The sequence below is a fragment of the Microplitis demolitor genome, chromosome 1 (assembly GCF_026212275.2).
Source record: "Microplitis demolitor isolate Queensland-Clemson2020A chromosome 1, iyMicDemo2.1a, whole genome shotgun sequence".
NCBI classification, from domain to species: domain Eukaryota; kingdom Metazoa; phylum Arthropoda; class Insecta; order Hymenoptera; family Braconidae; genus Microplitis; species Microplitis demolitor.
The window spans coordinates 19,973,774-19,998,754 of NC_068545.1; the positions used below are offsets into that span (position 1 = coordinate 19,973,774).

The 24,981-nt window shown below is 31.5% G+C and overlaps 4 protein-coding genes across 9 annotated transcripts in view; 2 read left to right on the forward strand and 2 right to left on the reverse strand.

Moving 5' to 3' along the window:
* LOC103571289 (uncharacterized) overlaps window positions 1-16,267 on the forward strand; it is a 68,248-nt gene extending 51,981 nt beyond the window's left edge. Inside the window, exons 1-6 of one of the 4 annotated variants that reach the window (XM_053742750.1) lie at window positions 5,860-6,040; window positions 6,240-6,350; window positions 12,389-12,621; window positions 12,701-13,618; window positions 13,791-14,828; window positions 15,082-16,267. In XM_053742750.1, coding sequence (XP_053598725.1) covers window positions 12,510-12,621; window positions 12,701-13,618; window positions 13,791-14,828; window positions 15,082-15,161 — 2,148 coding nt within the window. In that variant the 5' untranslated portion in view covers window positions 5,860-6,040; window positions 6,240-6,350; window positions 12,389-12,509 and the 3' untranslated portion in view covers window positions 15,162-16,267. Of the gene's footprint in view, window positions 1-5,859; window positions 6,041-6,239; window positions 6,351-6,375; window positions 6,503-12,388; window positions 12,622-12,700; window positions 13,619-13,790; window positions 14,829-15,081 lie in introns of those variants that run through there. The other 3 variants (XM_008549414.2, XM_053742752.1, XM_053742751.1) reach the window with 3 other exon arrangements.
* Window positions 2,010-5,019, reverse strand: LOC103571290 (hsp70-binding protein 1). 2 transcript variants are annotated; one of them, XM_008549415.2, is made up of 5 exons: window positions 4,785-5,019; window positions 4,264-4,468; window positions 3,715-4,117; window positions 3,250-3,487; window positions 2,010-2,335 (listed from the first exon to the last, which is right to left on the reverse strand). In XM_008549415.2, the coding sequence occupies exons 2-5, from the start codon at window positions 4,459-4,461 to the stop codon at window positions 2,122-2,124; spliced, it is 1,053 nt and encodes a 350-aa protein (XP_008547637.1). In that variant the 5' UTR covers window positions 4,462-4,468; window positions 4,785-5,019; the 3' UTR covers window positions 2,010-2,121. The 2 variants fall into 2 exon arrangements, with proteins under 2 accessions (XP_008547637.1, XP_053598733.1); XM_053742758.1 differs by lacking the exon at window positions 4,785-5,019 and adding an exon at window positions 4,596-4,740.
* An 89-nt stretch (window positions 16,268-16,356) lies between the features above and the next one.
* LOC103571288 (uncharacterized) lies at window positions 16,357-21,329 on the reverse strand. 2 transcript variants are annotated; one of them, XM_008549412.3, is made up of 6 exons: window positions 21,102-21,329; window positions 20,741-21,021; window positions 20,005-20,103; window positions 19,776-19,937; window positions 19,403-19,640; window positions 16,357-19,314 (listed from the first exon to the last, which is right to left on the reverse strand). In XM_008549412.3, the coding sequence occupies exons 2-6, from the start codon at window positions 20,805-20,807 to the stop codon at window positions 16,980-16,982; spliced, it is 2,901 nt and encodes a 966-aa protein (XP_008547634.1). In that variant the 5' UTR covers window positions 20,808-21,021; window positions 21,102-21,329; the 3' UTR covers window positions 16,357-16,979. The 2 variants fall into 2 exon arrangements, with proteins under 2 accessions (XP_008547634.1, XP_008547635.1); XM_008549413.3 differs by lacking the exons at window positions 20,005-20,103; window positions 20,741-21,021; window positions 21,102-21,329 and having other exon boundaries at window positions 19,403-19,660; window positions 19,776-19,855.
* Window positions 21,330-21,613: 284 nt separating this feature from the next.
* LOC103571287 (TBC1 domain family member 19) lies at window positions 21,614-24,888 on the forward strand. The gene is made up of 9 exons (XM_008549409.2): window positions 21,614-21,690; window positions 21,774-22,158; window positions 22,222-22,344; window positions 22,976-23,183; window positions 23,246-23,394; window positions 23,466-23,696; window positions 23,770-24,281; window positions 24,359-24,545; window positions 24,706-24,888. The coding sequence occupies exons 2-9, from the start codon at window positions 22,063-22,065 to the stop codon at window positions 24,772-24,774; spliced, it is 1,575 nt and encodes a 524-aa protein (XP_008547631.2). The 5' UTR covers window positions 21,614-21,690; window positions 21,774-22,062; the 3' UTR covers window positions 24,775-24,888.
* Window positions 24,889-24,981: the final 93 nt, after the last annotated feature.

Genomic DNA, 24,981 nt, shown 5'->3' on the forward strand with positions numbered 1-24,981 from the left:
ATTTGACATGCGTAATGTTAATTTATAAAAATTATTATCAATAGTAAAAACAATAAACAAGTAAATAAATCCATCTGTTTAATCAAGAGACGAGACTGAAAATATGTAGATCAGTGTACGTCACTTAAAAATACCGTTTGTCGTTAAAATTAGCATTCCATTGCGTGTTTCAACAGACTTAGGCTCTTGTGGACTTTTTAAAAATATTTGTATTAAATACGAGCTAAAAAATAATTTAAAGAGTAAGAAAATTCATTATTTGTAATCAATGTTTTTTTATTTGTTTATTTTCTTTTTTTTTTAAATTATTGGTGAGCTAGGGATCTACTATTGGGTATATATTTATAGCAATCGTTTTGTTAATTATGTCTATAGTTAACGGGCTAAATGAGAATAAAAATGGACTTGAACGTCTGCAAATAATCAGCACTGGATATTATTTATATTTATGTTCATATATATATTTAAATATATGTGTGTATGTATACAATATCCATATCCAATGACATAAACTTTCGTCATTACCTCCTCGTGGAGCCGTAAGTTGTTGAGACGCAACGTCACTGGCGATGTTAAAAAGACGCAGATGTTAAAAGCGATTTATAATAACGTTTTTTTTTATTTATTTATTTTTGAAACAAATACGATATTTTATTATCTTAAAATATCAACACTCGTGTAATCTTTCAGAAATAGACCCGTCAAAAAAAATAAATAAATAAAATACATGTATACATATATCTATATATTATTTATAAAAGACCGAGATAACATCAAAGTACAAAAAGACGAGCACCCGATTCTATTTCGGTAATGTTGAATGAAGTTTAAAGAATAAATAAAATAAAACGAACGAGTTAACGTTCAAATTCAAACGACGAGAATCTTTAATCCCCGAATATCTAAGATTTAAACTTAAGTTTATACCCGCACCCACGGAATATGCTCTTGAGACTGAGCTTGAGGACGTCGTCGTCGTCGGCTAAGAGAAAACGTATTCACGATTCGTCGACGAGCACTGTTGGCTATCCGCAATACTAAAAGCTAGATTTAATTTTAACGTCCGACGTTGGACGTCGTCGTAACGATCAGACGAGCCTCCGCCTTTTTCCGCGTTATCCACATGTTCTATTGACTATTACAATAATAATAATAACAATAATAATTTATTGTTACTGTATCTTCTTAGTTTAATTCTTAGATAAATAGACAGATATATGAGATATATAAAAACTAGATGATCAATTGATTACTTGCTGAGTGTTACAATTGATTTCACCCTGTATTTATTACGTATGCCATTAAAATTTTTCTCGGTCATAATATTTACACTAATATTTATATATAAATATATGTATATGTTTATTAAAGAAGACAGAAAATTTCTTAAAGAGATACATTAGCGTGCGAGACTTAGTTATTACTTGCTAAATTTATTTCACGATTGACGCCACTACGTAATTGTACATTACACATTTTAAATTTTTATTTTTTTTGCTCTTATCGTTTTAATTTAATTATTAGAAAAGTCTATAGACTTTAACCTGATGTAATAAATGTTAAATATATATGTGCATCATATTTAACATAAGCATATAATTATAAATATATTTATGAATAAATTTTTAAAAAATGTGATTTGTAAATAACGCGAGTTGCATCATAGTTTAAGGTGGGTCAGATAAACTCACTTTCATATTTGCATTTTAGCTACTTCTGTTACTTTGCTTAACTTTTTTTTTATCTTGTAACGAGATAAAAAAAAAGAAGAAGAGATAGAGGTAGAGTTAAAAAATATTATTTTAAGACGAGCGAAAATCCGCTGACGTGCGTTGAGTCACGTAACTAGTCTGGTTGAGATAGATTCCGATTTCATCAGGCGCAAGCTGGTAATTTAAACTAATAATCGATTACACTAATGTTAGAATTAAATAAACTATCAATTACAGCAATTTAAATAAAAAAAAAAAAAAAAAAAAAAAAAAAAACACAATAATTACAACTTATTAATTGATCGATATTATTTATTATTTTTTTAAAATATACACAATAAATAATTTATTGTATGAAAAAATAATACATATTAATGATAATTAATAACATCAAATTAAATTAATTAAATTATCTGTCTTGATCCTGTAATGAGCTATCAGCAAATATTTTATCTAACAGCTCATTGCACAACTGGGCCTCATCAACAGCTTCTTCAGTTTTTAAATCTTTCAAATGCCTTTCTAATGTTGCTTTCAAACATAATTCGGGTCTCCGACACTCACGTAGCGCCGGTAAATTATTATTTGCCGTTAAACTATTTAAAATACTCAACAATGCATCCCTATTAAAAAAACAATTATTAGAAGTTTATTTAACAATTAAATAATTAACATAATACAGTCGAACTCCATTAGCTCGGATTCCATTATCTCGGAACTTCCTCTTAATCTTGACTTCCATTACGAGCTACGCTCTTCCTCACGATGCTATACGCTTGTACGTCTATGTACATTTACATATGCATCATTCATGTAGATATAATTTTCGCACACGTATACTACTATAGAAATAAGTGTCTATTGTATATATGTATATGATAGTACTGATAGTTTAATAATATTAGTATTTTCGTGCATATTCCATTGTTTTTTTCCAATAGTTTAGTTTTTAAGGGGAAACGCCACTGAACTTCTTTCTCACACTCAGAAAAAAAAAACGGGACTATTTTTGTTGGACTCGTAGAGTAAATGAGAATTTTAAAACAATTTTTCTCTGAGAAGAATTAAAATTTTCAAAAATACGAAATTTTCAGCCCTCTGACTAGACTCTAGACTCTATTTTAGGTTTCCAGTGTTTGTCCGTTAATTAAATTGAATTGGAAATCGGCTGACGGTAACCCTTAAAGAAGAAAGAGCATCCGTTAAGACACATTTTCATTTGTTTCTCTATTCGCACTCAAGTGGAAAAATGGTACTATTTTTGTTGCACTTGTACAGTAACTGGGAACTTTGTCAAAATTTTTCTCGTAAACAAATGGAAGTTATCAAAAAATTAAAGTGTACTTCGCTAGTTCATAGAGTAAAGCGGGTCTGTGTCTTTATTGTGCGTTTAGGGTTTGTATCTCAAAGAAAAGCTTAGACAGAATTGTCTGAAAACGGTTCTTTCCAGAAATTTCAAGATATTTCTGCTCCTCCGTAGACTAACTGTCCGCGTTAATGGAGTTCGACTGTTAATAAAAAAATATTTAATATGTACCTAGTATCTCCAATTACATTACTCATAGCCAGTAATCCTGAGGCTTGTTCAATGATGCCCATTTTAATTAAACTTGATCTAATAGCATGTGCGTTATCTCTACTACATAAAGCAGACAATAAAAATGATGATTTCACTTGTAGTTTTTCAACGGGACTCTGCATTGCTCTTATTAATACAGAGTATCCGTCATTTACGTCCATATACTTCAGTGCCAATGCATTACCACGAACAATACCTAAAAAGGTCATTCAATGATATATTAATAAGTATAATAATAAGTAAATAAATATAAATGATAAGATGGAAAAAAATAAAGCGTGGTAGGATAATTGTATTATGAATTAAATGAAGGCCGTATGGTAATCAATGTCTGAATAAGACATCAAGCTCTCAATCAAGGCAAACATGTACTGAAATTAGCAATTTAAAAAATTGTAACAGGATTTTAAAAATGTCACGTACAGGAAACAGCGTAAAGAGCCTTTATTTTAGCCTGGTCCGAAGGGTCTGAGTCAACCATTCCCAATAAAATCGGCATCAAACCCATTTCTAATATTTTTTCTTGACAGAATGGATTATTTTGCGTCAACTCAGCAATAACATCAGCAGTTTTCCACCTGATACTGTCGAATTGTGAATTTAAACAGGCTCCAATTATTCCAAATCCTCCAATTTTATAAAAATCATTGGCTATGTCAATACTGTCGACGTAACTTGCAATACATTCTAGTGCTGTTTCACATTCTGTTGGATCATCTCCATCACGTAGTTCCATTACGTTTGATAATATTTTTACTGACTTTTGTAACTCTTCAATTACATTCACTGTCAATGATTCCAAAGCTTTACTTAAAAATTCTTTTCTCTGTAATTCATGTTAATTAAAATTTATTATAAATATCACTAAAGTCGCGGGGAAGATAAAAAAAATATTAGAATCTGATTACTGATAAACGTTCAAATTAACTTCATTATAAATATTTAAATTAATAAAAATTCAAAACAATTTACCTCTTCATCTAAAGGCTGAAAAGATGATGGACGAGTTGTGTCTTGATTCTGTGCATCCATAGCAAATCTTAGCAGACCATGCAAACTATTCGGTTGTCTCGGTTGATTTTCAGCTGGTACAGGTTCTGGTTGAGCTGGTGCTGCTTCAATAGACAGTGGTCTATTGCTGCTGGCATTACCACTCGGTTTATTATCCATTTTACTACTGCAATAATTAACAACACACTTATTAGTACCATGCTCTACTTAATATTTAAAAAATGAAGTAAAGAAAAAGAAAAAGATTTTTTTAAGGTTATAAACAAGATTTGTTTGTTTTTAAACATTTGTACCTAGTAACTTTATCTTTTGACTGAGAATGCGATACACCCATTTTTTATTAAAAAAAAAATTAAATGAACTGTCAAAATTAAATAAAAGTAAAAAAAAATAAAAAGAAATAAATAAACTATAATTTTGACATTCAAATAATAGTGACAGATTAACAGAATAAGAACAACGATAAATATACAAACACGTACAATTTAAACGTTATTATATCAAATCCTTGATGACTTGTGAGAGTTCCAAGTTTAAAGTAAAAATTACACAATATCAATATTCTTTTGGCAATGGGTATTAAGTACAAGTTAACAACTAATACAACCGCGCTTTTAAAATCACTTAATAGTACTTTATCTATTCATACAAAATAATTCAATGACGCAAATAAATATACTCAGGTGTTTTTATATAAGTATCAGCGAACAATCTGGAATTTTCGAGACATCTAGCGTCCAAGTGACATAAAAAAAATTAAATATTATTTTATATCCACAGTTATATCATCTGTCGACAAGTCGGGTATTTTTGAAATTTGAATTTCCCGCGTTACCGAAACCCAGCAAGTGCTGCCTCTGGTTGAAAACAGAGCCACTACGGATTCTGTCTATCGACCTGTCATCGGTGTCATGAAATATCCATTTGTACTGCATTTGAAAAGCTTATCACGAATTGAATTAAATGTATGTAATATTAAATGCAGGTGACGTCGTCGGCAAAAGACCCCATTGCAACCAGGTGTGTGGTCCGAAGTATTTTATTATTATGGTAATTCAAGTAATCATGCTATTTTGTCGATGCACTTCCGTTGGTTACCCTCTGCTCTGCTCCAACAAAAAAATTTCACAATAATATAAAGTTATATTTTTTAAAATAAATATATAAATAAGAACGTGAACTTTCTCTTTAATTATCGATACATTTTTCGCGCCAACTTTTATGACATACAATAACGATAACTAAACATTGGAATTAAAATAAATACCAGTCTTTTAATGAGTTAATTGTCAGTCATTTGAAACCCACGCTTTCATGCGCGCGCTTTTAGAAATCAAAAAAAATTTTTTTTTTTTTGATTCAATTTAGTGAAAAGTTTATCGATATGGTAAATTAATTGCACAAACGATGGATGTTTAATACAAGTGTTGAATTTACGAGTAAATTTAATACATATATCTATATATGTATTTACACGCGCATGCGTATAAATATAATTAAAATGAGAGTGGGGGTTGAAGCCAAGCAACCGATTTTTCCCGCCGGGACGCAACAGTCTCCCGTTGGACTTGAGAGTATTTTTATGTCTGATACAAGTTATTTACTCCAATAAAAAAAAATTTTAACACTGTATGTCAAGTAAAATAATTAATAGTAGAGTGTTGACAATGTGCGGGGATTGAATTTTTATAAAATAATTTTTTTAAAAAATGGAAAAATTTCTGCGGCCATAAAAAAGGTAGGATGCATTATAAGCGCGTCTATTTTACTGTGTAGACTATAAGTTGCATTACTATACTCTATAAAGAAACTAATTCAACTGGAAATACCATGGATGGGAAAACATCCCCCTGTATTTCACTTGAATTTCAAAACATCTGCGCGTATGTTATTTGTAGGATAAAATCTAATAACATGTTGATGATGATATATAATAGGTGGAGGCAGGATTACAGTGCAGTTGAGATTAGTTGAAGATGAGGATGAGGATGAAGATGAAAATGAGAGAATAGATGCCATGATTGATCTGTCACGATCAATCCACGTCGGTATTTCTTTTTGCTTAAATCCCCAGGGCTTTACTTCTGGCACGAGACTAAACTATTGATGGAAAATTGTTACTCCAGCCTTTTGTAATTTAATGTTTATTAAAAGGATTCAATTAAAATGATATTTTACATCGGGACTCAGCACTCGTGACGTACGAATATTTAAAAAAACATTTTATTTTGAAAACAAGTTAATTTTTTTCTCGGTCACGGGTCGCGGTGCATCATAAAACCTCTTTAATCACTAAAGCCTCTTTACGCTGCCCTAGTTTTTTTTCTTCATATTTATGAGTATTTACAATCACTTAAATTTTGCTTAATCTCGTAACTAAAAATAATTAATATAAATTTATTATGAAAAAAATTTTAATACGCAAATATTTAAATTTAAATTTGCAAATTGTGTAACACCTGTTTTTAGGATATCGATCTGCTTGTACCACTCGGTTCTATCGTATTCAATTTTATCCAGTCACAACAAAATAAATCACTCCGCAATCTAAAAGAAAACAACCATTTTATTAATTACCAGTCACTAAATTATTTAAATTTATAATAATTTACTAACAAATTAAAAATACCGTTCAATATAATTGTTCATTAACTACGTTCTAGATATTCATCGTCTCAGTTATTGAATAAATTTTTTATTAATGATACCGGATAACTCATCTCCAGGTTTTGTGTCACGGTCAATTAAAATCCTTCAATTTTAAAGAATATAAAAAATTTTAATAAATTACATATTTTTTATCTAACAAATTGTCTTTACTGCATCATCGTCTTTTATATCGACATGAATGCCCGTATCTTTACTCTTTAGTGAACTTGAATGAATACTATCACTATTTTCTGACACTCGATTTCGCATTGCGAACTGCACAAGTACAGACAGTTTCTACCCTCCAATGAAAAGCAAACGGATAACAAATAACAAGAGTTTCACGATAACTTAATGTGGACTTTTTTATTTTTAATAAATAAAAATTTTTAACAATCAAAAAAAAAATATTCCCGAGGCTATAAGTCTTGATCTAACGGTGTCCTTTGCCCCTATTCTTTATTATTTTCTTTTTCTCCTTCTCCAGGTATCTCAGTATTATACAGTAGGTATATATATACACATATCCCTACTATAAGTACAGATGATCTCAATCGACCAAGACCAAGAGCAAGAGCGAGTGTGTGATCCCAGTACGTGATGCAATTCCTTTAATTTTCTTTCTTCCTCATACATTTATTCTTATTATATTCCATCGCGGATCCTTTATACTTACTCTCTTTGTACTTACATGTAACGATGTAACTCACATTATCTCTGTATATGGTAACCACACTCCTTACGTTAGAGTACATTTAGTTAAAGCATAATTTTATAATTTAAAATCCGTTATTTTATTCCAAACAATTTCACTCAGATCCGCCTCATGTTACTTCGCGTTAATTTATTTTTCGCCTCTAAACCCAATTTATTAATAATCATAACAAATCTCCATTGTGGTTTATGTTTATGCAGCAATAAATTACTCAATAACTTATTCTTTTTATTATTCTTAAATTTACCTGCTAACTTTTAAATTTAAATACCAACATACAGAAATAAACATCAAGGGCTTAACGAACACTTGATAAGACTTTTAGACAACAAAACCGTCTATTACTTTTTAAAATCAAAGTAGAGTCTTAAAAATAATTTCATTGAGTTTTACCTCTGAAAAATGGCATGCCCGTACTCTGTGTTTACGGTCACGTGCAATGTCAATTATTTATATTTTTGTAAAAAAAATTGTAACCGGTTTCACGTCCCACGATCTTTTAAGATCAAAATTATAATAAAAGAAACAAGAAAAAAAAATATTTTACTCCATCTATATTTAAATATTAATTTTTCAATAGCCCAGACTAGACGGCTTAAAACTTTTAAAAAGTCTTTTCTGCAAGTTCTTATTATGAAAAGTTGACAATTTTCGAGAGATACTTCCATTTGTACTCGAAACTCCAGAGAATTTTTAAATACTCAAACAGAAAGTTTGCTTAGTTTCCGTCTTTTTCTTTGTCGTCTTTATACTCAGGTAAAAAAAAAAAAAAAGTTTCAACTAAGAAATCAATGACCGAAAATTTAAACAGTTACTTTAAAATGTCAGCTTGCCATTTTAGTTTTTTTACCAAACACTTTTATATTGTACATTATTATTATTATTATTATTACTATTATTGTATAGCATGTAACGCCATCGACAAGAATAGATGAAATGAGAATAATATATAAAAGTATGAGACCTGACCCTGAAATATAATAGACCAGTAATGCCTATAAAAATTCAACACCAAGATGATGTCAAGATTTAAAAACTCTCTTTTTCACTTCATCTCATTTATCCTTATCCTCATCTTCTTTTTTCATTGAATTTACTTGTCATTATTATTTTTAATTAATCATAAAATAACAATACTCGTTAAATCGATATTTAAATAATGAAACTCCTCTTTCACTTATTTATTGCAAAAAAAAATTTTTAACGAGCAAAATAATAATAAATTAAATGAAAGTTATAAAGATAAATATTAAATAAAAATTCAAAATTTTACAATCCATATATTGTATTAACATAAACGGGTAAGTTATTTTAGCATACACTGATTCGCACACAGCAATTTGCACTAAATAATTTCCCCTATACATGATGATACTTAAGCAGTAACTTACTTGACGACAACGACTTCGTTAACCCAATTCACGATCACTCTCAGCTCGTCAGGGAATTTGCTATTACATTAATAATAATATTATTATTATTATATTACTAATTTAATTAAACGCTTGAATTGAGTACTTTCATTTGAATAATTTCCCTATAAAATCTCATCATCATTATCTAAGTATATGAAAGATTTATCTGCATGACTTATCACGCCAATTTAAAATAAATAAATTATAATTGCCTTTAATTTTTTTTAATCAATCAAGATCAATAGAATTTAAATTAATTGGCTTTAAAATCTCGAGGACATGAAATTTTAATTTAAACCTCTGGAAAAATAAAAAACAATTTATATAAATATATACGGTGTTCATTACACTTGGAGATCAGATTAGATAGTGATGTCATCGTTCTAATTGAGAAATGCTAGTTTTGAATATATATTGACTTATAAATAAGTAAAAAGTAAAATAGTGGAAGTAGAAATCAGTTTTAATTATCAGTTACAAGTGACAAGAATGTGTGAAGTCAATAATAGTGTGTGGCTTCATGATAAATTTAATTAAGAATCAATTAAATTTTCTAGTCTAGTGTTTAGATTATTTAAATTTTATTACTCCCACGTATAGGAATTTAAAAAAATTTTAAATAATAAAATAAAATGTTTATAAAATAAAAATAAAAAAATGGACGTTCAGACAATTCAAAAATGAGTACATGCATTTTTTAAATTTCTTCATTTTCATTATTTAATTTTTTTATATGTAATTGAATAATTATCTTATGTCTGCTACATTTACACTCATGGTATAGGAGGTAAAAAAAAAAAAATTTTATTATTATCATACTGTATCTGTATATTTAATATTTAAATTAATATCATGATATCATTTGTATTTTTACCTCAACTCATAGCAAGCCATCACTCACTCACTCACTCACTCACTAGCTGAGTCTGTAAATTCTCAATAGGACATTATCATCGTCCTGATTGAATCTAATTCGCAGAATTTATTCCACATTAGTTTAACCTACTTATAGTTGTATCAAACGTTATAAATAAATTTATAAATAATTCATTTGATTATAAATCAAATTAACAGATTATCGATTTTTATTAACTACTTGTTTATCCATTTTTTCTATCAACGTATATTTGTACAGAGAAGATAATTCATTTAGTTATTGAATATATAATATACGCTGACAATAAGTGAAAGTAAGTTAAATTTAAATGTGATGACAAAGAAATAAAATGCGAGATAAATAGCATACGTAGTAAAGTTTTATTTTGGGTTTCGTGCCAAGTGTGTCATCCCAAAGTCTTTCTCCGAACACTAACTGTATTATTAACTATTTGCACAAAAATTCACACAACAATTGTGTATTTTAAGCCGAGAAATTTTTTATTTTTCGCAATTCAAATATCTATTGTTTAAAAAAAATTTCCCGGGTTTTTTAAATTTTTAATTTCTGGTTTGAAGTTATTTCGATAAAATAGAAAAAATAAATAAATTTTTTAATGATTTTATTAAATTAAAATTTTTTAAATAAATTCCAATGTAAGGTAACAGAAAATTATATGTCGAGGGCTTAGGAAAAGTGAATTTTATTTGAATATTTTAAAAGACATTAAGTTTTTATTACCTGAGTAATTTTTTCCGCGGTTTGAAACCTGATAATCTTGTAGATAAAAAAAATTCACAACCCTTACTTTCAAGAATAATAAAATAAAAAGCGAATACAAAGTGGCAAGTTGTATTTTTCCCTTTAAATATTAATAGTTTCGTGTTACTGTGTAAAGACTCAGCGACAACTTTTTATGAAGAAGTAAATACATTTTTTCTCTACATATAATATAATATTCATAATATTATGATCTGCAGTGTATATATTTACATAGGCATATCACATGTGAGTATAAGTAGTTTATATAAGCCAGTACTACAACTATATAATGAAAGTGGGTTGATAGTAATGCGTACGCACATGCAAATTTACCCGAAACCGGAATCATATTCGCTGAAAAAAATCCACTGTAATTTCAGCACGAATGTAGCAACTGGAAAAATTCACGAACAAATAACTTTATTCATCATATCTATAAATAAACAAATTAATAAATAAGTTATCATATAAATTACCAGAGTTGTAAGATATGAGTTAATGAAAACACGCAATATCGTAATAAATTCGTGTGTGATTTCAATCTGAACATTTGAAATCGTTACTGACAAGTTTTTTTTATATTTTTATGTCTTTCCTTTTTTTCCATTTCAATTCTTCTCGGTCGCTACTTTTTATCTCGAGCATAAATCACAGGGTAAACATTTTCTAACTTATAATTATACTAAAATTTTAAAATAATCTCTAAACTTTTTTTTTCGTCCTTAGAATTAAAGCCGTCAGATATTTTTTTCATTAATTAAAATTCATATCTTCCCTTAATTTAAATACAGTTTAGAGTTTGCTGTCACTGCTTTTAACTAAAAATTCCCTAGAAATTTTTTATTACCGCAGTTTTAATTATTTTCCTTATTGATCCCGACTTCCTGACATCGGGGCTTTGATATGACAGTAAAAAAATGAGCGATGAAGCTTCCGTTGTTATTTACACCTGAGTACAAGCTAAGTGACATCGCATGTGGTTCGTTAACCTCTTCTCTATACCTATACTCGAGTTCCTTCCTCTTACTACACATCTCTCGTTGCAAACACTTGGCGCTGGTCATGCAGCAGCAGCTAAGCCGCGCACAATTATTTTCAACGTGAGATGATATCTAGTACACTAGCACTGCCACCACTTCCAACACCAAGAGTAATATAAATCAAGTCACTGATATCCACTGAAAGTACATTACACTTGCCAGTAATCACAGAAACAAATAAAATAATTTCATGTCCTAGAAAAAAATAAAATAAAAAATTAATAAAGAGCAATAATGACCTTGGATTTTCACAAGCTTATCCAAGTGATTGTAAAATAAAAATATAATTAAGAATAAAATTAACAAAACCAACGGATGTGTTATGTCAGGCTGAAATTCCTGACCCTCCTGCAAGACAGGACGCTTTCATTAACGAGCAGTCCGTGTGTACACGATTCATGATGAGTGAAGTAAGAGTAAGAGAGGTCTTGTTAATCGTCTTGGTCAATGGGATAAGACACGCTGACATCCGCTTCAGTGTCATTATCCCTAGTCTTTTATTTTATTAATCTTTCGTCACATCAACGCCCATTTTTGTGTTCATTCAGCTCATAGTCACTCTATAAAATTTATTTTATTGACGTTTTTAAATTTTTTAAATATAATATATATGTTTTTTATTTTTCAGGCCGCAGTAATTCAGAATGTCTGTAAAAATAAAATTACGAAAAGTAATTTAGGTTAATAGGAAAGAAAAGTAAATTTATTTAAAAAAAAAAAAAAAAAAAAAAAAAAAAAAAAAAGTCAAGATGTCGATGGCATCAATTGAAACAATGGGATCCATAAAGGATTTACCACCACGTAAATTTATAAATCCTAATTTAATATCCCTTAAGTGCCTTCTATTTATTTTCTTTGGTGGTAAGTGTTAATTATTTTTTTTCTTTTACTTATTTAACATTTAGTGCAAGTAAATTTATTTAAATATTTTTATTTACAGGTATGAGCTGTTTGTTTCCTTTTCTTCCGCTTCATATGATAGCAGTGGGACTGACAATGGAAGAAATACGACTTGTGTCAATGATATCACCGGTGATAGCGATAATAGGGCCATTAATAGTAGCACCGATAGCCGACAAGTTAGCAGCTCGCCAACGATCTAAACCATCGAACGGGCGTTATCTGAGAATTATGATCGCTCTCGCATGTTTTCTATCAGCAGTTGTTTACTCGCTGCTGCTTCTAGTGCCCGTGGTCGAGAGAATAGAGCTTCCGCGTGAGCACAGGCCTACGCTCAAGTTTTCTTGCAATCACAAAGGCGCGACGGTTCTTCAGGAACGAATTGATGAATTTTCCACATGCTACAACTGGACCAGCGAGAGCCGAGTCTGCGCGATACTTTTGAAAAATTGTAATTACGCGTGTCATCCAATAGTACCGCAACCGAATCACATGTTTTTAAATAACCGACCACCTGCTATTGGTATTGACGTGCCGCCGAATACCGACATCGGAGTCCTGGGTATCGACGAAGGAAGCGGCGATCTCAGTGAAGGCGGAGCTCGCGTCAATTCACAATACGCGGATTTAAGCAGTGAAGATATAGAATGGAGAACTAAAGTACCAATTAAACATAAACGTCGGCGTTATATTCAAGCTAAAAGTGAACCACCACATTTATGTTTTCATGAGGGTGAAAATAAGGTTTGCCATGTTTACACTAGTGACACAGGAAGTTTGCCAGTTAATGCGAGTTTTAGAGAAGCAAGTAATACACGCAATAAACAAGAATGGTGCGCTTATCCAATTTCTGAAGAATTTACTTGCAGAATACCACGTAAATTGGAAGCTGATATGGCTAAATTTAATCAGACTTGTTCAGTTGAATGCGATATACTTGACCCATTTGTGTTACCAGGTAAATTTACTATGTTGCACAATCATTTATTTATTTTTTTTCTCTTTTAATTTAACTTAAAAGTAAAAAAAAAAGTTTTTACTCATAATACGTCTGCAATTATAATTTTAATGGACTAAATCTTCTTATAGTAGAATATAATAATAATGCATGGCGTTAATGACCTTTCCAGGTAGCATTCACACGGAAAATCAATGCAGCCAAGTAGCCGGTGACCCAGATATGACATTTTGGATGTATCTTACGATACGTTCGATAGCTGATATTTTTCCAACAGCAGCAGTAACTCTGATAGACGCATCAATAGTAATAGCAACACGAGAAACTTCCTGTGGCCGGGGTGACGTCGGTAGACAGTTGGCATTTGGTTCATTGAGTTTTTCAATATTCGGACCTCTCGCCGGGTATCTAAATCTTCTGGTAGCTCCCAAACCAGCTTATCTTCTGCCAATAATTTTACACGTCGCCATGATGATACTCGCGGCAATAGTTGCACTTTCAGCGAACGGAATGCCTCTGAGTCCACCGGAATGGTGGTGGCACACGAGATCAGGAATGCTTGCCGTGCCAATGAGTGCCGTAAAGCGATACGGCAGCGAGACTGCGGCTCTCGTACTGATTCTCATCGTTCTGGGCACTCTTTGGAGCGCGATGGACAGTTACCTGTCTCTATATCTCACAGAATTAACTGGAGATTCACTGGCAATAGGTGTGATTTTAACAGTTGGTGCATTGCCAGCAATCTTCTTCCTCTGGAAATCCGAACATCTAGTTGATTATTGCGGACACAGTAATTTACTTATCATGGCATTCACAATTTACATCGTAAGATTCACCGGACTGAGTGTCGTGTCGGACCCATGGTGGGCGCTGGTATCCGAAGCACTTGAACTCTTTACTCTGGGCATCATGTGGGTGACTGCTATCCTCTACATGCGACATCTTATCCCCCGTAACCTCACAGTTACCGCTCAAGCGCTACCAGTAATTGCACATTTCTGTATCGGACGTTGTCTCGGAGCCGTAATCGGCGCGTATGTGCAAATCGGTGACACGGAAATAGAGTCACTTAAATTTATTTATCAATGCATGGCAGTATCGGCAGCCGTTATTGCTGTACTTTATTTTATTCTGTATCACGGAATTCTCAAACCCAGATGTCATGCTCAGACGATACAAAATGCACGCACTACTCCATCTATTGTGCAAGGTAATTTTACTCACTTTCATTTAATTATAAATAAAAGAATAATAACAATTAATCGGTTGAATTATTCTTTACTAAGCTGCTTTACAAGAACACGAACAAGCGATTAGTAAGTTTTAAATAATCAAGATAAAAATATACTTACCCACTTTCTTTCTCGCATTATCAATTATCAATACTCACTAATCACTAATAATTTTAAAATTAACTAATTATTTTTAATTACCAAATAATTATTGGTGTTATTTAATTGCAGGTATGAATGGAAATGGAAATTACACACCGCTGAGAGTTTATCACAACGGACTGGGCAGGAAAGGACAATTCAGATACTAAAAAAGTGTCAATTAATTAATAAAGATTCTTCGAGTCGCGCGTTAAACTTCTTTACTTGCAGTTTATTTAAATTAACTTAATAAAATAATCTTTGTAAGTTTAGTATGATTTAACAAGACGATTTAAACTCGTGGAATCAGCTTTAGTTCATCCGCGGTCGTAATTTACTATCGTGGACAGAGCAAACAAAATAATAAAAGAAAAAATATTATAATTATTTTTAAATGTTAAAATTAATTTCGTGGCATGTCCACATAATTTTTCTATATATAGTGCGTTTTATATTTAAAAAAAAAAAAGTGAACCTGAAACTGCATTTAGATCTTTTTGTATTTATTTAAAGCTAACGGCGAGTCGGCTGCTGGCTCTAGGCTGCTCGGAGCGAACCCGAAAAATTTCGAAAATTAACGAGGTTTTCCGAACACTATATTTATAAAATTCAAACAGTAACCGCTTAAGTACTAAGCCGATCCTCATATTTATCAATATCATAACTTATGTTAAACGGGATATTTTTTTCTAGATTATTTTTAGATTATTATTATTACATACAAAAATAAGAAAAAATAATCTGGTTCATCAATAAATTTTTAAAATAAAATAATTTTTTTACACCTGCGCCGAAAATTTAAATCCCTACCCTGTTTAGAGGGAAGAAAGTTGTTCTTTTCTTTTGTGAGAAAATATATTAGCGCATGAACCATTCTTCCAACAGAGGCAAAAATTTAAACTTTTAGATACAGATTTAGTGAAAAATTGTGAACACATCACTGAGTAAATTGACATCCCAATCTGCATGATTGCCACCCTCGCAAAGAGTCATCCTTTTCTTTTATGACAAAATAAATCATAAAAAACAGCGCATGCGCCATTCTTCCTTCGTAGGAATATCCTACTTTCCTCCCTCGTCACGTAATATACTAATATTTTTAAATCAACAATCGGATTCTTTCGGTATTAGTCGGCTCTCTTCCAAGCAGCCCAGAGCAAGCAACCGAACGTCATAAAAAAATATGCTTTTAATTTAAGAAAAAAAATGAAGTACTACGAAATTACATGAATAAAAGTGTATATTACAAACAAGTAATTAAATTTTATTTAATTAATTTATTGGATATCATTTTTACTTACAATAATACCGTCCATTCATAAGTTTCGTTAATAAAATTATCTCTTTCATACGCTTCTTATTTTCATCATCATGACCAAACAATTATACAATATTTATTTATTTAATATTAATACCTATTATTGATAACTTATAAACAATTTATTGTTGATTTATGACAGAATTATTAATGACAAATTACCGAATTTTTAATTACTCGTTAGCTTTTGTTCTCTTTATTTGTTTTAATAATTATTCCTTTAAGGTAATGGATGTTTTTATTTATTTATTACACTAGCGTATCAAAGAGTTTTCGATTTAAACACGACATTTTAATTTAGCATTAGTTAAAAAAAAAATAATAATAATAATATTTTATAGAATTATAAATATTTACAGTATGTGTATTTTAAACACAAAAAATTTGCCAGTACTTGAATTATGCAAAAGTATTAAAAATGCATAACGGAATAGTTCCTAAGAAGTAACTCCTACATATAATAATAATAATAATAATAATAATAATAATAATAATAATCATGACCATAATAACTTAAGTTATTACGATTCAATTAAAAAAAAATAGCAAGATGATAATAGATCAAATTAAAATTAAATTTAGATTTAGATTTAATTTCCATATCAAATATAATTAAACAATTAAAAAGATGCAACGAAAAAAACTATATATATATTATATATAATGACGTTTACTCAAGAACCATACACTCGTCATCATCATCAGTATTATTTTTCCACTTAACATACTGATCAACGCCGCTGTTCTCTTCAATTAAAGTTTTAACAGCAATCACAGTCTCTTCGTGTTTGGCTTCTTGACTCGCTGTCAATTTAGTGCTTTCGTTGCTCTCCCTCGAATCATTTAATGATTCAGCGGGTAAAGTATCAGCAACACTTACTTCTGGTAATTTATCATTCGATACTAGGACATCATTATCTTCCTCCGCGGTTACCTTTTCTCCTGAGGTCGAACGCTGCTCACCATTGCAGTCTTTCGTGGTTTTAATGCCCAGAGATGAAGATACTGGAGGTCTGACGGTAACTACTGGTTTAGGTTCACTTGCTTTCGTCACACCATCACAGCAAGCATTGACTTCTTCAATGTTTTCGTGACACATGATGTCTTCAATGCTGATGTCCGTATTTTTTTCTGCCCCAACACCTGCGTCCGTATCGTCAATTATCGCAGAATATTTTTTTTTTCGCTCAACAGGTTCTACAAGTTCAATGACATCGACTTTACTCGTTTCTACATCTCGAGATTTGGCGGCTGTATCTTCCGATTCATCTTCAACAATCATCTTCTCTTGTCTCTCAATATCCTTGTCAATTACATCAGTCAGCGAAGTTTTATCCATAAGACCTTCGTCTTCTTTGTCACTGTCAGCATCGCCGCGATCTTCTAGATGTTGCAGATAGAAAATAAATTGTTCTTCATACTTCCCAAAATGTTGGTCATGTATTACCGTCGGTTTATAAACCTCTTTCCGCTTCTCGTTGTCATAATCCGTTCTCATGAGCAATGAGTAGCCGATAGACCTGTCGTAGTCCTTCGTTTCGAAAGACTCGTACACCTGAACACCCTGACTTTTAGTCGTTATTTCAGTGTTGGTGCTACGATTGATCGTATCCTTTTCAACGAATGGTCTGATTTTGTTAGTAAAGTCCAATAAATTATCTACGTCAATGTCGTCACTGGTGTCTAACTCTCCATCAGACTCAGAGTCTCTTTCGCACTCCATATCAACCGACGTATATTTACTACTGCGTTCCCCTTTCTTCAATACTATTTTACCTCCACTGTCTATAGGATCGCCGGTAATAATAGACTCCTTCCAAGGCCGATATTGCTGAATAATAGTATTATTAAAAGCCGTTAGTTCATCAACAGCTTCATGAACACAACGATTAATGGCATTCAATCTAACCCGCGCATTGTGAGCTTCATTGTCCATCAGACTGGCTCCTGCTTTTTTCAATTCAATTCTCAGTTTACTGCGAATTTTAGTCAGTATTTTATCAACTTCTTTCACTGGATGATGAATGACATCTTCGAAAATTTTCTTTCGCGCGTTGTCTGCTGCCATTATTGAGGCATCTAGATTCGCGACAGCTACAGGATTTATCACCTTCAATGTTTGATTATTTTGCTGGGAAGTATTTGAATTCTGTGGAGAATTACTTGAGTTCTGCTGAGAATTAGAACTGTTAAGGGGCACAACTGTAAGTTCTTCTGGATCACTGTCGATGTCAATGACACTGGGAGCTGCTGGAGCTGGAGTAGCAGCATCAGTTAGAGTTGTCGTCGGAATAGCCGATAAATTTTTACATCTCAAAAACGTCTTCGGCGACTGATTAACGTTAGCAGCCGTTATCGGCACACCACGCCCAGGAATAGTCACCATCGGTGCATTAGGTCGCGTTGGCAGCCTGGCAAGTCGATGTAACGTCGCTCCAGGAGGCACTGAGTCTAGTTTTATAGGACGGAGATTGATAATATTACCAGGCGGACCGCGGAATAGATTCCTGGGTATCGGATTGAGTGAAATCGCGCTGTTGTTAAGAATAGCCTCGGGTATTTTTGGATTTGCCGGCTTATTCGCTAATATTTGACTATCACCTTCAATCATTGTCTGCTCAAAGTGCAGCAATGGTGCCGGCAGCTCATCTTTATCTGATATTTGTGCGGCTGACCTCCCACCAGGTGCCGCTGGTTCCTGGGCAAGATGCCGCGGTGTAATGGGAAGGAACCTCGCGGCACCATTTGAAATAAATGGTGATTTATCATTATCACCACCACCACTACTATAGTTATGATCTTTGCTCGCAGATTTACGTCGTTTACTTGATCCATTTTTGACTTTACTTCTTTTACTAGGACCTCCTTGAAGAGAATCATCATCAGAACTAGATACATGCCGCTTACGTCTAGTAGTGCGTTTACCAACACAACATTTTGAATCATCCAGCTCCATTTTACTGTCGATGTCTTTTTGCGCCATCGTTGGGTTGCTCTTTAGTATCCTAGTTGTCACAAAATAAAAATAGTAAATAAATTACAAATTATTTCAGGTAATTGAACGAATGGAGCTTTGAATAAATAATTACTTACCTCGTGACTGTTTTAACGTGGAGTAATAATGCTCGACACACACCTCTTAGTGTATAGAGATCTCTAGGATCACATACAAAACACTTCCATTTTTCGTCTTCCTCAATCCTTTCACGTACCTCTGTGTCGAAATTACGTTTGATACATTTGTCGCAAAACGTATTACAGCAGTACGAACAGCAATAAAGATTTCCACCATTGGCACACCAACGGCAAAACATGTCCGTTGCGTCCTCGCCTGATGTCAAACAATCGCATCTTCTCAAATATACATTTGTACCCGATTTTTTTTTTTATATACATATATTTTTTATGATTACGTTTAAATAAGCTACCAATGGATTTAAAAATCTGGCAAATTAAATAGACATACCTTGTTCGAAATCACCGTCTCCATAAAATTCACGACAAGCTGCACACAATAAGGTCTTGAGCATTGGATGCTCCTGCATATTGTATGCATCGCATGGTGCTGACCCTATATGTTCATCACAGGCGGTACAGTGAAGTCTACGAAATCGCACTTGAGCAACATCTTTAACAATAAATAATTATCATTTTATTTTATTGAGTTATTTATTTTTTTAATAATGGAGACTTACCATTTCCAAATATACGACGATAAAATTTTGACTCCTCAGGAGTTATTATTTCGGAAGGACGAAAATGGATAAAATTTTTTGGTTTGCTATCCACAGGATCTAGACAAATAATTAATCAATTTTTTAATAAAACAATTAATATTTTAATTATTAATAATTGATAAGAATATGATAGAAAAAAGAGTAGACTGATAAATTTTTTACGTTTATTTAAAAATTGCTTATAATTAATTTTGTGTTCATTTAAGACCAGTTTATAATTTTTAGTAAAAAAAAATATATATCGATTTAAAAAAGTGGCCTTAAATTTTTCCAAACAAATGAGAGATTATTTAAAAAATTATAAAAATACGTAATGTTTTTTAGTCTGGTATAAATTTAAAAAATTTCATTTTCATTGATGAGGTAAATGACTCAGTCATTGGCGGCACTCTCGCTCTCATTATTATAAAGAAATTAATAACTTATTGTCTGCTGTTTTTTTTGTAATTAATAAATATCCACAAACAATTGAACGGCTATAATTAATAACTTGAAAGCAATTGAGTAATAAAATTTTTTTAAATATAAATGCAGTGTGATGATGTTAATCATCAGTTAAACAAATGTCATTGCAATAAATAAACATTCTATACATCTTCATAAATAAAAAACGGAGCAGACTAAAACAAGTTCGGCTAAAAAAAATAGCATTTACTGGTTGTAAGAAGAAAGTGAATAATAATAATACGCAAACCTGATGAAAGATCTGCTGATGCCTGACCTTCATTGACTTGCACTTCAAGTAAACTCGAAATATCCATGCCGATATTTTTAAATAAAATAAAATAAAAAAATAACGTCTAGATCTAGATCTATATATATCTTATTGCATAGTAAGTGGAGTAATTGATGATGTATGTTGATGATGAGTGATGTTTTACCGCCCAAGTCACTGTAAAGTCGTTGTTCAGTACTTCATCATTGAGAAAAGTGCTAGTTCCATTTCAACGTAGACCCGCGACATTATTCAGGGCCCTATTTATTCACAATATACATATATTTAAAATATACATATATATTATGATTATGTACGAGATATATATGAGCTTACTCACAGAATTGATTTAAACACACGACACACCAATGAAACAATGGAGGTTATGTGTGTCACGTAATACTGAACTATGTGTTTATGTGTATATATGTTATATCTGTTATTTAAAAAAAGTATAAACTAATATATTTATCGCGAGTCCCGGAATACGTGATAAATTAACATCTAGTCAAGGTATTACAGGATTCTAAGATCAACCAACACAAGACGACGGCTTCCGTTTTTACACCGAGATAAATCTCGATAGAATATCTCGATTTCAGCTACTGCGCGTTTGAAATTTTGGCGGGACCCAACTGGGTCCAATATGGCGGGTTATTTATTATTTTAAATAATACACTAATTTATAAATTTTTTAAAGTTAACACGCTTATAGTTAGACATCGAAACAATTATGAACTTACATTTGACAATAATATTTTACAATAATTCAACTGATGTGAATATTTCTGCGCACCGGAAACGCGTAAGTGGCGCGCTCTGCAAACAATTTGCGAAAGCAGACTCTCCTGAGTAATTTTATTGCTGTATTGTAATAATTACACTCATATTTCGCGGCAAAGTCTTTTAAAAGTTGAATTATCAGTATGGTAATATAAAAGTAGTATTTGAAGCTCTTTGAATTTTTAATTTTGTAAATTATGCCGCAATAATATTTACTTTTTTTTTATAGGTTATAAAATTTTCGGCCACAAGATGTCGCCGCAGCAGCTGGAAGCGGCCATCAAATCGAGGATTCGAGATATCGATTAATTGACAACCGATATTTCGATTGTCTTATAAAAAATAGATCGAGTATGCGCATTACTTTTTGTATTGTATATAATAACCCGGGAATAATTTTTTATTTACAAATGGCGCCGATATTCACGATCTTATCTTCGATTATTATTATTATTAAAATTATTTCTTATCTCTACTATTTAATTATTTAATTAAATTATTATTTAAAGCAAAAAGTTATGATAAAAACAGATGATATTGATAAAACGGCTAAAAAATTAACTAAAGAAGTTCAATGTATGAGTAATTATAAAAATTTATACAATGAAATTCAGGTAATTTACGAAACATACTGAGTTAAATGATTAATTTGTCAATTAATTTAATTTTAATAACAGAGAATTGTTGCTTCGTCAGCAGTCAGAAAGGATAATTTTAAAACTACACTACTTGAGGCATTAAAAAATAATGGTGTTGAAACAGAGATAAGAAATACTGTATTTCATTTGACACGAGCTCAGGTATTCAATATAAATTATTGCTTAATTATTTATCTTTTAAATTATTAATCAATTTTATGCTTTAATAATAATGATACTGAATTTGGCCGACGTCTAATCATTTTTTGATTTTTTTCAGAACGATAAATTATAAATAAAAAATATTTTAAGAAATTGCACCTACAGTTTTTTTATTTTCTACATGTGCATATTCTTAGTTTTATTTTTTTAATTGATTTAAAAAAAAACCGTAATTTGTTAATTTCCTGTTAACTTCAGTAATTAATGATAACAAAATTTTCTAATATTTATACGCGTTATCACGGTGCGAATAAAAAAAAAAAACAAATAATCCAAAAAAGAAATAAACGGACAGTCATATAGTTTAATTATTGGACTAAGTTTTCACTCTATTTTCCATTTCCACTTGAATTGACTTTTTGAATGCGTTTAGAGACTCACCAAAAAAATGTGCTAATTTTGAGTTGTCATTAATTAATTTAAAAATGCTACTTCTCAGACTGTTTTGTATGGAATTTCTAAGAATCTATTTTCCTTTAGGTTCTTATTCGGGAGATTTAAATTGATACCTGACAAAATTTCTGAAAAATCGATCAAATTATTATGACTAACACTAGATTTCTGATTGCAGGGCCCACTACAATCGACGACTGAAATAAAATCATCAAATGTAGATTTAAATTATTTAAAAAAAGCGCAAATACAATGGGAGAGACGAATACACAAATCGTTAAATTCAATGTGCAATGAACTGAATGTACCTTTGGCAAGAATACGTCCTAGTGCTGATAGAGAGGAGCTATCTGACAAGTGGAATGAATTGAGTACTTATGATGTTGGTGTGTTAACATATTATTTATTTATTTAGTTATTTATAATATTAATTCAAATTATTCGATAGATTTGTCATCATATCGCCCGCTGTATGCTCCAAAAGACTTCCTGGAAGTACTTTTCAGTGTTCATGATCCAACGGTAAAGAAACAAACCAATGAACCGAAATGGGAATTCAGTCACATTCAGATTCGTGTGAAAACTTTAGAACAATTGGTAATAATTAATCATCGGTTTATTAATTGCTAATTGATTATTAAGGATTAAATAATGCGGTAATTTTCTAGAGAGCAGCGTACGCAGAATTATCTCAAGGAGTTGCTTTGCTAGGTGTCAATAATGATATGCCAGCAGTAGGAAATTTTATAAATCTCGAAGCAGAACGTACTGATTTCGGTGAAAAAGTTATCAGTAGTAATCATGCGCCCATAGCACAAGAATTTTTGAAACGCGGAGCACCTAGAGCTCTTCGCGGTCGTCTTTGGTCTCTGGTGCTGGGATCAGTTGTCAAAGATACCGTACGTTTGTCAACAAATAAATTTGAGTCATAACTAATAATCATTACTAACATCATTAATAAATAAATTGTAGGACCGGAAGTACTATGAAGAATTGAAAGAACTAGTTTTACAGTACGACATTATGGTTGACAAATTAATAATAAAAGACGTACAACTAACAGCAAGTAACGACGATCAGTACTTTGTCTTTGAAGATGTCCTTTACAAAACAATGTTGTGTTTTTCCCGAGACTCAGAGGTCCTGGCGCCAGTGACGAATGACAGAAGTGCAGGTGGGCAAGTTATTCACGCAATTCTCCAAGGGAAACCAGCAGCTCTAGAAAACACTCTGGTCTTTCCTCCAAGTGGCGTAATTCCTTTTCATGGGTTCACTATGTACGCAACACCATTTTGCTACCTGTACGATGACCCTTGCGCAATGTACTACACTTTTCGTGCATTCTACCTGCGATACTGGCTAAGACTTCACACCGTCTCCAGTCATGAGCAGGGAATAGTCGCTCTGTCTTTATTGTTTGAGAGATTACTTCAGTGCCATGAACCCCAGCTATGGGCCCATTTTAGAAACATGAAAATACAACCGTACGTATTTTTTATTTAAACCTGCCAGTTAATTTATCAAGTAATTAACTCCTACCCAATAAATGAATTTATTACAGAGTAAAAATTGTCTTTAAATGGTTAATGAGAGGCTTCAGTGGACATTTACCACCAGAACAATTACTTTATCTATGGGATCTTATCTTAGGATACGATTCATTAGAAATAATTCCACTACTTGCCGTAACAATCCTCAGTTTCAGAAAAGAAAATCTTTTACAAGTTAATAATCTAGTAAATGTTGAGGTAGTTATAATTAATATCGATAAGTGTAGATGTAGCTGACACTTTTATTATTTTAATTAATATATTTATTTACATAAAATTTATGAACTGTCACGTCTGCTACATCCACACTCAATACAAAGTATTTTACAGCGATAAAAAAAAATGATAAAATTTCCAGGCCATCCTTGCGGACTTATCATCACTCAGAGTAATGCCATTGCTGCAATTAGCGTTAATAAAAGACTAAAAATATACAAAAAATATATTGTAAAATAAATATTTTTACCCAATACAGTAAAACATTTTAAATAACGCGCTTGCGTATTGATTAATAGTTCGTCAGTCGGTACATTATCCGTCAAAAGCTTTACATTTCCACACATTTATGTATAGATATATATATATATACACATATAAATGTATGTGTACATGCATTGTACAGTATCACGATGAA